The 14,194-nt window shown below is 34.8% G+C and overlaps 1 protein-coding gene across 1 annotated transcript in view; it reads left to right on the top strand.

Moving 5' to 3' along the window:
* The window catches only part of ephb3a (eph receptor B3a), a 46,860-nt gene extending 33,702 nt beyond the window's left edge, over positions 1-13,158 (top strand). Inside the window, exons 12-16 of the mRNA XM_052134760.1 lie at positions 817-1,064; positions 3,475-3,690; positions 6,081-6,230; positions 8,663-8,856; positions 11,912-13,158. Of these exons, the coding sequence (XP_051990720.1) occupies positions 817-1,064; positions 3,475-3,690; positions 6,081-6,230; positions 8,663-8,856; positions 11,912-12,020 (917 nt within the window). The 3' untranslated portion in view covers positions 12,021-13,158. The remainder of the gene's footprint in view (positions 1-816; positions 1,065-3,474; positions 3,691-6,080; positions 6,231-8,662; positions 8,857-11,911) is intronic.
* Positions 13,159-14,194: the final 1,036 nt, after the last annotated feature.

Raw genomic sequence — 14,194 nt, 5'->3', positions numbered from 1 at the left:
TAGCGTTTATTAATCTTGGCTGATGTTAATTTCAACACATACTAAAACATAAAAGTTGTGTGTGTTAACATTAGTAATGCATCATGAACTAACCTGAACTAATAAATGCTCTTATAAAATATTATTAATTGTTAGTTCATGATACCTAATACATTTACTAATGTTAACAAGTAGAACCTTATTGTAATGTGTTACCTTAAAACCTTATATCTAATTTCACAAATCTATAACACATGAGAGAATCGAATTTGATAGAATTGGATAATTGTGTTTCCCAGCCTCCTTTTGAGGAAATATTTAAAGATATGTATAATCATAGCATTTATATAAATAGCAAAACAATGTGTTTGTTATAAACTTCACTCATGGGAGAAGTTCTTCCTATAACTAACTGTATGCATGCTGCTTGCTGCCTTTACCTATGTTTCTTTTATTCTTTTATCCCTGTGCTTGGCCACTCCCTTATTTCAATATCTCGATATATTCTCTCCACTTCTTTTTAAACATTACCATCCTCTTCATCAGAGTCAAGACCCAAAACTCCCAAAGCCCTCAAATTTCTCTCTCCTCCCTCTCCACAGTCCGCACCTAAACTCCTCTCTCGTCCTCTCTCTCCATCCGTACCCTGTCTTTCCAAACCATAAATGGTTACCATCCATTCTTAAGCACTTTCCTTATTCATTTGTGGTACATCTCTTCTCCCCTCAAAAGATTTGTTTTATCCTAAACTTAAACCAATAATCCTCCCTCTCCCTCACTCTCCTTCCTCACCCCCCACTTCCTCTCCCCGTATTCCTCTCTGTTATGTTCATTTAGGAGAGTTTGGGGAGGTGTGTCGAGGGAGACTGAAGCAGCCTGGCAGAAAGGAGGTTACAGTGGCAATTAAGACGCTGAAGGCAGGCTACACAGAGCGCCAAAGACGGGACTTCCTGAGCGAAGCCAGTATCATGGGCCAGTTTGACCATCCCAATGTGATTCACTTGGAGGGAGTTCTGACCAGGAGTTGCCCAGTCCTTATTGTCACAGAGTTTATGGAGAATGGAGCTCTGGACTCCTTTCTTAGAGTAAGATTGATATCATCTTTGATAACAATACAGAGTTATTGCATTGTGCAAAAAATACAGGACTCAACCACGACTCAAAGGACTGTTTTCACTGGCCTCACCGCAATACTGTTATATATATATATATATATATATATATATATATATATATATATATATATATATATATATATATATATATTTACATATAGGAACACATTTGTATGTGTTTCAGAAAAATTTATATAGTTTTTTATTTACCAAAAAAAATACAACAAATAATTTATTAGGTGTTTAATTTGCAAGTACAGCTGAAAATCATACAGCTGGAAAGCATCTCCATACAGTTGTTATTAATTAATACTTTTGCTGTCATACAGCGCAAGGCATGATTTGTTTATAAAAAAAAATAATAATTTGCTTATAATTTAATCATCCCATTCTAACTGATGCTTCCAAAATTAATACAATTAATTATCACAATAAATAAATTAATATAAATGAATAAATACAATTAGTGACACATTTTTATGTGTTTCTGAAAAATCTATCTATTGTTTTCATCAATGTTTTCTTTGCAATAAAAAATTCCAAAAAAATTTAATTTGTTGTTTAATTTGCAGTAACAGCTGGAAAATATACAGCTAGATGATACCTATTAAAGGGATAGATCATCCAAAAATTACAATTCTCTCATCACTTATTCACCATCATGCTTTCCCAGATGTATAAAAGGACTTCAAATGTACCTGTTTCTCACCCACACCTAACATATCACTTCTGAAGATATTTAACCACTGTAGTCTTATGGATTACTTTTATGCTGCCTTTAAGTGCTTTTTGGAGCTTCAAAATTTTGGTATACAGTCACTTGCATTGTGTGGACCTACAGAGATTAAATATTTTTCTAAACATCTTAGTTTGTGTTCAGCAGAAGAAAGAAAGTAATCTCTGGAATGGCATGAGGGTGAGAAAATTATGAGAACATTTTTATTTTGGGGTGAACTATCCCTTTAATTCATTCTTTTGCTGCCATACATTTTTTATAATTTAATCAACCCATTCTAACTGATACTTACAAAATTATCAAAAGCCATTTTCACAATTATTCTATCAATAAGTCTCAGAGTCAAGACCAAAAACTCCCAAAGCCCTAACATTTCTCTCCTCCCTCTCCACAATCCACCCCTAAACTCCTCTCTCTACATCTATACCATCTATTCAAACCCTAAATGGTTACCATCCATTACATATAATGTAACTCCATGATCCGTCATGATTAGTCTTATCCTTCAACTGGCCTAAAACTCTCTCACATTGTCCATTCTTATTATTGAGCCCTGTTGTGTATGCAAAAACTTGTCTAAATGTTTAACAAAAGTCAGTTTCCCTTGCTTTGAATACATTTGTGGCAAGCCTCTAGGAAGAACTCTCAAACAGCCGGGGAAACTTGATAACCCGTCGGCAGCAAGCAGTTATTCATCGTTCTTTAGACAGGACCTTGCTTCACCTTCAACTCGTGTCAGCATGTGGCTTTTCTAAAACATTAAAATGCCAAGATAACCTCAGAAAATACTTTTGAGTTCTTGTGTAATCCCTCAGCTGAGCTTCTATAGTGCAACTCAGTAAACAGTGTGCACCACAGAACCTTGACCAATCTAGGACATAGGACATAATCGAATGCATAATACTGAGACTTTAGACATCCATAGGTGTTAAGGTCTCGCTCTCTGACCGTCATACAGATTAGTCAACCTAGAGCACACCCCACACCACCTCCTCTTCTTCCTACAACACAAGCACACTCATTTCCTCACATGAACACAAAAACACTTCTAAAAATATCTATAAGCACAGACTTTGGGATGAATCATCTTTAAACCTTAAAAAAACAAAAACAGCATCAACATCAAAATCTTGTACCAGAATGGTTATCCTCATTGGATACATACCAAGAGAGAACGGCTACTGATGTGTTGATGTTCCTATTTGCTTAGAGGTTTAACCATAAATCGCATGCTATTTGTGAGCGCTAGACTTGTGAATTTCCCCTCAGAGGATGCTTGAGCACCAGTACTTGGGCCATAGTGTGCAGCCCTAGTGCTGTTACTAATGCTTGTACTTTAGTTCCTTTATTCAGAGTATGGAAAAGAAAACATGTGGCGTTGATATTACATGTAAAGTATGAATTTGAATTATGCTTTCAAATACAGTGCTATTGCAAAAGGAAATTCCTACATGGAGTTTAGCTTTTGTGGAGTTGTGTGGAGACTTTTCTTCATAGCTTTGGCATCCTGAAGAAGATTACAGTCTGCTGAAAGTAGAATTCGTCAAACTCTGTCAAAGTCAGGCTGATTAGAATGAGTAGAGTGGGTGTGGTGTTTACATCTGTTAATGTCACTCTCAATTCCATTGTACTGTTCCCGCTCAGTTGAATGATGGCCGGTTCACCGTCACACAGCTTGTGGGCATGTTGAGGGGGATCGCAGCTGGCATGAAGTATCTCTCCGACATGAACTACGTCCATCGCGACCTGGCTGCTCGTAATGTGCTCGTCAACAGCAATCTGGTATGCAAAGTATCTGATTTTGGGCTGTCTCGCTTTTTAGACGATAACTCATCGGACCCCACCTACACAAGCTCACTGGTGAGTTCTGATAAGGTCTTAAATGTTTTATATTGGTGCTAGGATGAATGATGCTGTTTTATGGCACACATTGTCAATTATTTGTATTTTGTTGGGCATTAATGCCATGAAAGTTGGTATATGTACTTTTTTAAATGTTAAAATCAGTAGTGGCACATGACCACAAATACAGATGGGGTAGATTCTTGTTCTACGTGCTATAGGTTGAAATGTATTCTGCCTGGCCAAATAAAAGTTGTATACTCTAATACAGTATTTTGTTAGACTACCTTTAGCCTTGATTATGGCATGCATTCATCATGGCATTGTTTCAACAACTTTATGCAATGTCACAACATTTATTTCCGCCCAGAGTTGCACAATTTGTGTTCGAGATCTTGTATTGATCGCTTCTACTCCGTGAAGTTTTCTCCAGCACATCCCAATGCTGCTTAAGGGATTAAGAGAAAGCAGTTTAACACACCAAGGTTTCTCCCGGAGAACGTGGATTATGTGGTCATGTTAACGCATATGCACCATTCTAACAGGTTTTTGAAGAGTGTTCATGTGTGTGAACAGACCGAATAACAAATGTCATTGGATGGAGCCTAACAAGTCAACACAAGAGTACATTGGGAAAAGCTCCTACACTAAAATCTATACCAATTTATACACACCAATGTAAAATATTGATGGTCCCTCACATTCGTGTATATGTGCTCATACATTGGGGGAATCCCCACTATTGCAGCGCAATTCTGCTGCTGATTGCAATAGAAAGTTAAGGGAAAAAACACAGCAACATCTCTGTAATATCTGGAAATAAAGTGGAGCAACAGAGTATAAAATAGTGAAGTCTTCCTCTTATACCATGTTTGTTATTTACACAAGCATCATGGGGAAATTGCATTGCTTACTGAGCCACATGTATACAGGAGTAAAGTGTATGCAACTTTTACAGTGCATGTAAATTGGAACGCTGCTCAATAAGCTGCTTCCTTGCAATAAGCCACTTTCTGGTGTCCATGTAAATGTAGTCATGGTGGCTCTGTGACACTTTCAACATTACTGTATGTTTGAGCATCTGTGTTGTTTGAAAAAACATGTTGCAATTCCATTTGGTGACATGAGTGGAACAAACATGACACACTTCAACTAAATATAAAGAAATTGTTTATTTTAATTAATTTACATGAATGGTCAGAAAGAACTGATTCTCTTAAATTATCTAGTTTTCCCAGCATTACATACGAGAGAGAGGACGGTTTAGATGAGTGTGTTTGATTTCTCCTTCGACATCATTACTACGTTCAAAATAATGTGACCAGTGTTGCATTTCGTGATGCTACACCACTACTTTCTGGAAAATGTAGCTCGTTATTGAAAAAGTGCAATATTGTGAAAATAGCTGAGCTACTGTCTCACCACTGAAAAATTTAGTTAAGTTATTAGCGTTGTTTCTTATTGTTAACTACCCCCAAACACTGTAAGTAGCAAATAATGGTTCATGACTGTGACAGAAACTAAAGCTAGAATTAGAGATTGAATATTTAAAGATTTGAAAAATTATTTAACATTTAAAGAAAAAAGAAAAAAAGAAACTTCCTGTTATAATAGGAAATTCACCAGAAGAGAACATTTTATCTAAGTCCAGGCAGAAGACAGAAATTTAGTGTTATCTCGTTACATTTACAGTGTGCATTAAGAATTGATAAGTGCAGCCTTTCTTATTGGAATTGAGAAGTACAGATGGTATGTTTGATATGTGGAAAAAGCCTGTCTCTTTCTCTGTCTGTGTGAAACATATGGATGTAGTCAGTATGTGATGGCTTATTCAGTGTGTCCAACATGATAGGGCTATGGGAAAGGGAATTAAATGACTTGTATCCCATATAATTTCTTTCATTTTATTAAACTTCTCAAGATTTTAGGAGTGGCTCAGTTTATGCAGATTTATCTACATTGCCTATCTTGTTTCTTTTTGTTGTTGTTGTTTTGTTTTTTGTTTAAATTATATATTGTTGTTCACCCAAATTAGCATATTTTTCCTTTAAAAAAATTAGGTTAATGGTAGTACTAGAATTGATACTCGTGAAAGTGAAGATTTAGTGCTCGTTTAGAGCTCGTTTTGCGTGTACTTTCCTTTGATTGGTGTATCGATCACCCTTTTCCTGTTGTCAGAATCAGAGATAGATCAAACCGGCTCCTTTAAAGTAAGATTTTATTTTTTACAGTTTTTTCATCATGATTTAATGAAGCCGGCGAGCAGACCCTGTGGGGAGAATCTGTGAGTTAGGGGCTGAGTCTTCGCTCTAATTAGGCTGCTGAATACTCAAGCCCTGTTGGTGATTTAAAGTTGGTGTTTGAGTTTAATGGCTTCTCTCATTATGTGTGTGTGTGTTTCCGTGTAGGGGGGAAAGATCCCAATCCGATGGACTGCCCCAGAGGCTATCGCCTTCAGAAAATTCACCTCTGCCAGTGATGTGTGGAGCTACGGCATTGTGATGTGGGAGGTTATGTCCTTTGGAGAGCGTCCATATTGGGACATGAGCAATCAAGATGTATGTCAGCCTTAGCTTTACGTCACTTTATGTGTGAATCTCACAAAAACATGTTACGGTCACATTTCACCCTAAAATATTTTTTTTCATCACAAATTTCTCATTACTGTATTGCATCTGGATGTTTAATATTAATTATTAATTGATGTTTAATAACTTCCATTATTCACAATTATGATTCTCATTAATGTAATTAACAGTTAAATATACTCTAATACAATTATTTTTTTATTATTGTTACAGTATTATTTTTTATAATATTATTATTTAAATTAGCATACATTAAAGACAGTAAAACCAATACTAATGTGATTTATAAATACTTCACAATTTAAATAATATATCATTGTTTTTTGCATTATGGTAATTAGAAATATTTATTTTTGCCTTACAGAAATGAGAATGAGATTTTGGTATTCATTATGGTTATACGAATGTGATATCTTTTTGCAATACAGTAATGAAAATGAGATAATTTTTTGCATTATGGTAATGACAATGAGATTTTTTTATTAAATGTTCATAAGAATGATAAAAAAATGTGCATTACGGTATTGAAAATTAAAATTTTCTTGCATTAAGCTAATAAGAATAAGATATTTTTGCATTACGGTAACAAGGATAAGATATTTTTAAGAGAATGATATTGTTTTGCATAAGGAGAATGAGATATTTTTGTTTTGCAGTAATAAGAATTACATTTATTTTGCAATACAGTAGTGAGAATGAGATTTTTTATGCATTACAGTAATGTGAATGAGATTTATTTTATTTAAGGTAATGAGGATGAGACAATTTAGCATTTTCGGTAACAAGGATACAATATTTTTAAGATAATAAAAATGAGATTTTTTTGCATAGTAGTAATGAGAATGAGGTATTTTTTCATTACGGTAATAAGGATTACATTTATTTTTGCATTACAGTAGTGAGAATTCGATTTTTTATGCATTACAGTAATATGAATTATATTTATTTTGCATTACAGTAATGAGAATGAGATATTTTTGCATTATGGTAATATTAAATTTATTTTTGCATTACAGTAGTGAGAATAAGTTTAATTTTATGCATTACGGTAATATGAATGATATTTAATTTGCATTACAGTAATGAAAATTTGATATTTTGGTATTACTGTAAAATTACTAAGATTTATTTTGCATTACAGTAATGAGAATTAGATATTTTTGCATTATGGTAATATGACATTTATTTTTGCATAACAGAAGTGAGAATGAGATTTTAATGCATTACAGTAATATTAATTACATTTATTTTTGCATTACAGTAATGAGAATGAGATATTTTTGCATTACGGTAATATGAATTATATTTATTTTGCATTACAGTAATGACAATTAGATATTTTTGCATTATGGTAATATGAAATTTATTTTTGCATTACAGTAGTGAGAATTAGATCAATTTTATGCATTACGGTAATATGAATGATATTTATTTTGCATTACAGTAATGAGAATTAGATATTTTTGCATTACTGTAATATTACTAAGATTTGTTTTTGTAGTACAATAATGAGAATTAGATATTTTAGCATTATGGTAATATGACATTTATTTTTGCATTACAGTAGTGAGAATGAGATTTTAATGCATTACAGTAATATGAATTACATTTATTTTTGCATTACAGTAATGAGAATCAAATATTTTTGCATTACGGTAATATCAGTAAGATTTATTTTTTGCATTACGGTAATAAGAATGAGATATTTTTTGCATTACGATAATAAGAATGAGATACATTTTTGCATTAAGGTAATGATAATAAGATATTTTTTTCATTACAGTAATGAAAATTGTATAATTTTTGCAGTACGGTAAGAGTGAGATTTATTTTTGCATTACGGTAATGAGAATGAGATTTTTTTATGCATTATGATAATAATAATGAGACTTCTCTTTGCATTATGGCAATCAAAATGATAATAGAGACTTGGGTGGAAAAAACAACAAGAGACTTGGGTGGAAATGTGCTCAGTTGTCATTGAAATTATCACAAAATGCACCAAAAAATCTGAATTTTTCTTGACATATTTCTTGACAAGTTTTGTGAGATTGACCCTTTCACACCTAATATTATTATGTTAAAATACCACTTTATTATCTCATTGTTCAGTTTTAAAATAGCGTATTATATGGTTACATGTGGTTACATCTATAGCTACTGTAATTATATCTATAACACATGCCAAAAGCGCAATTCTATGTCTTATTCTGAGATGCTTTTATAAACCTTTTATTTCAAATCCTTTAGCCTTTATTATCATTTAACTATAGTAACATGTACTTTTTATATTTCTAAATGCATTACGATTGTATACTGTACACCTAATCAAATTCTATACACCATCAAGTTTGTCCTAATGCAGAAGGACAGTGTAATTGCTGTGTGTGTTGTTGCTGTAGGTGATGAACGCAGTGGAGCAAGACTACAGACTGCCTCCACCCATGGACTGCCCCGCAGTGCTGCACCAGCTCATGTTGGAGTGCTGGGTGAAGGAGCGGAACATGCGGCCGCGCTTCGGACAGATCGTCAGCACACTTGACAAGCTCCTACGTAATGCCGCCAGCCTCAAAGTGCTTACAAGCACACACTCAGGGTGAGCAGAAAACAGACATATAAGACACGGTTCAATGATAGGTTTGAGTTGTAGGAAATGATGGATCTTTCTGGTGAAATGTAGTTTGTGGAATCACAAGTGGCAGAGCATGCAGCAAAACAATCAGCCATTACTGCCATTTTCAATGCTTAGCGCGGAATTGTGTCATATTTGCAGTAATTATTGACAGAATGCTGAGCCAAACTCTACCTTAAAGTTAGTTTTATAAAGTGCAATGTTTTAAATGTAGTTCATATAGTAAAATAATTACTATAGAACTGTAACTACATAGAGAATTTTAATTTTATTTAATTGTTAATGCTTTACAATAAGGGTCCATTTGTGAACATTAGTTAATGCAGTAGGTATCATGAACAAACAATTAATAATATATTGTTTACAACATTTATTCATCTTTGTTAATGTTAGTTAATAAAAATAAATTTGTTAATTGTTAGTTCATGTAAGTTCATAGTGTATTAACTAATTTTAACAAACACAACATTTGATTTTAAACTCAAAAAATATAAATCAACATTAACTAAGATTATTAAATGCTGTAAAAGTATTGTTCATTGTTAGTACATGTTAACTAATGTTAACAAAAAGAACCTTCTTGTAAAGTGTTACCATTTGATTTTATGAAATTGGTACACATAGCAGAGCAGAGCCAATTGACACAAAGTCATTTTCGACATACAGTAAGAGTCCATAGCTATAAAATGTGAATATCTGGAAATATTTAGAAATGTTTAAATTGTGATATACTTGGCTCAAAAATATACTTAACTTGCTAGAAATTGCTCTTTTAGGGTGCAATCTCTGTTAAGTTATTTATACATATATCCATCTGCTATCCAGCATTTACAAATGAATGGAAAAATCTAGTAAATTCACTGCATAAAAGGTTTGGCAACCCTGTGGATAGCATAGCTCTAATGATTTGTTATTGGAAGAATTTAAGGAGAAATGATTGAGATCATATTGAAATCTTAGATTTTCCAATGATACTAGCAAATTTGAGTGCAGTTTGTGACATTATCTGGGTTTTTTGGGTCATCGCATAAAAAATGCTGGATAGAAACACACAATATGTGAATGAAATGCTCATAAAAATAATTGTATATGTTCGCTTGAGGTGGATATTTTGTTATTCAATAAGAAGGCATGATCATAAACTATGAAGGAAACACATTTACATAATATATTCCAATAAAATGTATATAGGAATATAGATGTGTATCAAGAAAGTTATGGTACGTTGCCTCAAACCATGTGACTGAATAATTTGCTCAAATAATATCATCAATATCATTGCAAAGCATCTCAAATGTTGCAAAGGTTATTCTGAAACCTGTCATCAAAAGATTAGCCACTGTTACCTCTTAGAACTGTTCAACACACTTTAGCTGAATGCTAACATGCAAGTTTGTCAGAGCATTTTGTCTGTGCCCTCCAAACTGCAAGTAATTCAGCAAAGTCTCAATTTGCTCTCCATTTAATCTTGTTGAGATGTTAAAGAGTGATTTTACTTTCCGAGTTAAACTCTTGCTACATTTTTAAAAGGATCATTACAAGTATGCAACAGCTAGCTAAACCCTCTTTAGTGGCTCGCTATGTAAATCATTGTTTACAGTGTAGGGTTAGGGCTTTTTTCCCCAACCGTAACTCTCACGAAAAGCAGTTTCAACTGCATAAATTATCCAGCACCAGCAGACAAAAATAAATGCAGTCCATAACACTGCTGAGTTTGACTTGCGTTTGTAAACGTGCAGTTTTCGCCTAGAGCTCTTTGAACCACACCATCTTGAGAGCGGTGTAATGGCTGACTTACACACAGAGCAGTGCCCTTTCCTCTTGGCTGGCTGCTGCATCTGGTCACTGGGGAAGCTGCTTCTGCTCAGACTACAGCTTGCCGAGGTGACGGAGAGCGCGTAATAAGGGAGATGGAGGAGATGCTAAAAGAGAGCAATGACTTTAATTAGCTGGATAATGAGCTTTTTAATGTGCCGGCAGTGGAGCCCAGTGCCCAACGCAGGACTCAGTCGAGTATGTATGTGTACGTTGTGCGTCATGTCTTCGCATGGCGCTGCATGCTGATGGCCTATGTTTGATTCATTTATGTTTGCGTCTGTATGCACCAGCAGCCCTGACTGGGCTGTTGACATGCCATGATCCAATCTGTTTGTGTGTGTGTGTGTGTGTGTGTGTGTGTGTGTGTGTGTGTGTACGTGTGATTACTATCTATCTTAGAATAAGAGTGTGCACATTTGGCCTGCTTTTGTTGTACATTAAAGGAATACTGTAGTTCACCCAAAAATAAATAATTATTTGTATCTTATTGTGTATTATTTCAGCCATATGTTGTTCTAAATCCATATGCTGTTATTTTTTCTGTGGAACACAAAAAGTAGAAATGTTTGAATAATCTTAAAGGAATATTCCAGGTTAAAAACAACTAAAGCTCATTCAATAGTATTTGTGGCATAAAGTTTATTACCACAAAATGTTATTCTGACTTGCCCCTACTTTTCTTTAAAAATGCAAAAATCTGGGTTGCACTTTCTTGTGGCACTTTCAACTGTAGTGAATTGTCAATCTGTAAACATTAAAATACTCTCTGTTTCAAAAGTATAGCCACAATCCGTAAACAGTATGTGTATTAACATAATTTTAATGTAATAAAATCACTTATTAACCTTTTCTGTGTAAAGTTTGATTTGATGACGACCTAATGCCATAAACCCAAAAAAAGATGACATAAACAGCTTTACAGCTCAAATAAAACACGACTTATAGCAGGAGAATTAATGTACGTCCTTTTATAACATAATGAGCTTCACATTTCTGCCTTCAAACCCTCCAAAATTGGTCCCATTCACTTCCATCATAAGTGCCCTTTTGTTGTTTTTATAAAAAATATATATTTTGGGTTAAGTATATTTTGAGTAAATAACAACAGAATTTTCATATTTGGTTAAGTATTCCTTTATCTTCAATGCTATCATAATTCCCTGCATTTGATGATTTTTCTTTTGTATTTACCACTCTATAGGGATCTCTGTCGAATCGGCGGGACCCTGCAGGGCCACAAAAGGAAGAGTATAGAGGATGCACAAGACATGAAACAACAAATGAGCCAAACTCTTCCTATCCGGGTTTGACTGATTAAAAAAACACCTGCTGAGCCTCCAGGCTAACAACAGATTCCCGTTTGAAACCTTACTGGGACATTCCATCGAAAGCTCATGGAAAATTACTGGAGCCCAACATTGCTTGAGGAGCCAATGGTAAACCTGTGTACAATTTGGGACAGCTATGTCGCACCCCCTCCCAAGGAGCCTGTGGAAACTATGGCGTGTCCAATGGAAAACTGTATTCACTTGACAGGCAGCCTGTGTATCGGGCACCTGGGGAGAGCTGGGATAACACAACACATGTTAATTGGAATTCTGTACGATGGCGCCTCTGGCAATCATCTTTGTTCTTTGCCCCTTTGTCATGACTTTCTCATGTTTACACTGAATTTTCATTACATGGATTACATTGACAACGTTTCTACTTCTCAGGTTCAGTTTGCATGTATGCATGTGCTTCTCTAATGGCCAAAAAATATCTCTTTTCCATAATTCAAATACCTTACATCCTTCCAAATACCTTTAGCTGTCCTTATTTGCTTTAGCTGCAAACGAAGAAACGGAATCGAGAATTATAAGCTAACTGTAATAATGTTTAAAAAATGTAATAAATGTAAACCGGGACTGTTTGATGTTGGCTTGAGGACTTCCGCCGCTCTCTTTTTCCACTCTACCCCAAGACTTGTTTCTTCTGATCTTTTCTTCATATTGAAGAAAGGGGAAGATGAAGAGTGGAGAGAGACTTTAAATCGTGACTCTCAGAAGAGAACATTTTTAAAAGAACAGAGTTGACTTTAAAATGGGGATTATAGTTCAACAAAAGTTGTTTTATTTACCACTGTTGTATTTGGTCTTCCATGAAACCCTGTCAAGAGACTTCTCCTCGTTGGAGGACTTCAGACTGTGATATAAGAATTGTCGTTTCCCCTTCCTGTGTTCGAGAGGGAATTCAGCTCTCTGTGTGTATGTATGTGTGTGTGTACAGTATGCTCTAGTGTGCTTGAGTGAGTCAGCGAGTGCTACAGCTTTAAATGCATGCTATATTCAAAACTCAAGACTATCAGAGAGGTGAGACAATGACATGTTGACTCAAGAGCAGTTGTTTCATGAATATTCCAATTATTTGAATTCAGTCTGTTCAAATATGCATAACTGTGTAAATAAATATGCCTCTTAAGAATTAAAGAGTCATTAAGATGATTATAATGGTAATTTATGAAACTCAAGGCACCATCATACAATGTTCAAGCACACAGTGTTGGGAATTAACAAACTAAAAGTAGTTTTGTTTTTAAGCAAAGTATTTTGTTAATTGTTGCTGTTTACCACATTTTGATTCAGTTGTATGAAATATCTTATTTTCTAGTTTAATTAGTGTATATTAAGTATACATTTATTTCCAATTTAATGATGTCACCCTATTTGTTTAATCCTTATGAAAACAATTTGGCGGAAACCATGGTTTTACCATAGTAGTAACCATGGCTCATTTTGTGGTTACTGTGGTTTACTACAAATGCCATGGTTAAACTATGGTTACAGTAGTAAAAATAGGGTTAATTTATGTAAAGGAATGCCACCCTAATAAAATATACACCAATCAGCCACAGCATTAAAAGCACCTGCCTAATTCTGTGTAGGTCCTCTTCGTGCCTCCAAAACAGCACCAACCAACATCTCATAATAGCATTCTGAGATTATATTCTTCTCCCCACAATTGTACAGAGTGGTTATCTGACTTACTGTAGGCTTTGTAAGTTCGAACCTGTCTGTTATTCTCTCTTGACCTCCTTCATCAACAAGGCATTTCCGTCTGCATAACTGCCACTCACTGGATGTTTTTTGTTTTTGGCACCATTCAGAATAAATTCTAGAGGCTGTTGTATGAAAATCCCAGGAGATCAGCAGTTACAGAAATACTCAAACCAGTCCGTCTGGCACCAACAATCATGCCATGGTCCAAATAATTGAGATCACATTTTTCCCCATTCTGATGGTTGATGTGAACATTAGCTGGACTTGATCCATACCTGCATGATTTTATGCACTGCACTGCTTCCACACAATTGGCTGATTAGATAATCGCATGGATGACTGTTGGTGAGGGGCTGGTTTGAGTATTTCTGTAACTGCTGATCTCCTGGGATTTTCACACAAAACAGGCATGGGGGCAGCCATGTTAGACTCATATAACCAGTTGA

This window comes from Xyrauchen texanus, chromosome 9 (assembly GCF_025860055.1).
Source record: "Xyrauchen texanus isolate HMW12.3.18 chromosome 9, RBS_HiC_50CHRs, whole genome shotgun sequence".
Taxonomy (NCBI): Eukaryota; Metazoa; Chordata; class Actinopteri; order Cypriniformes; family Catostomidae; genus Xyrauchen; species Xyrauchen texanus.
Note: the sequence above shows the minus strand (reverse complement) of the source record. Positions and strands in the feature narration are given on the sequence as shown.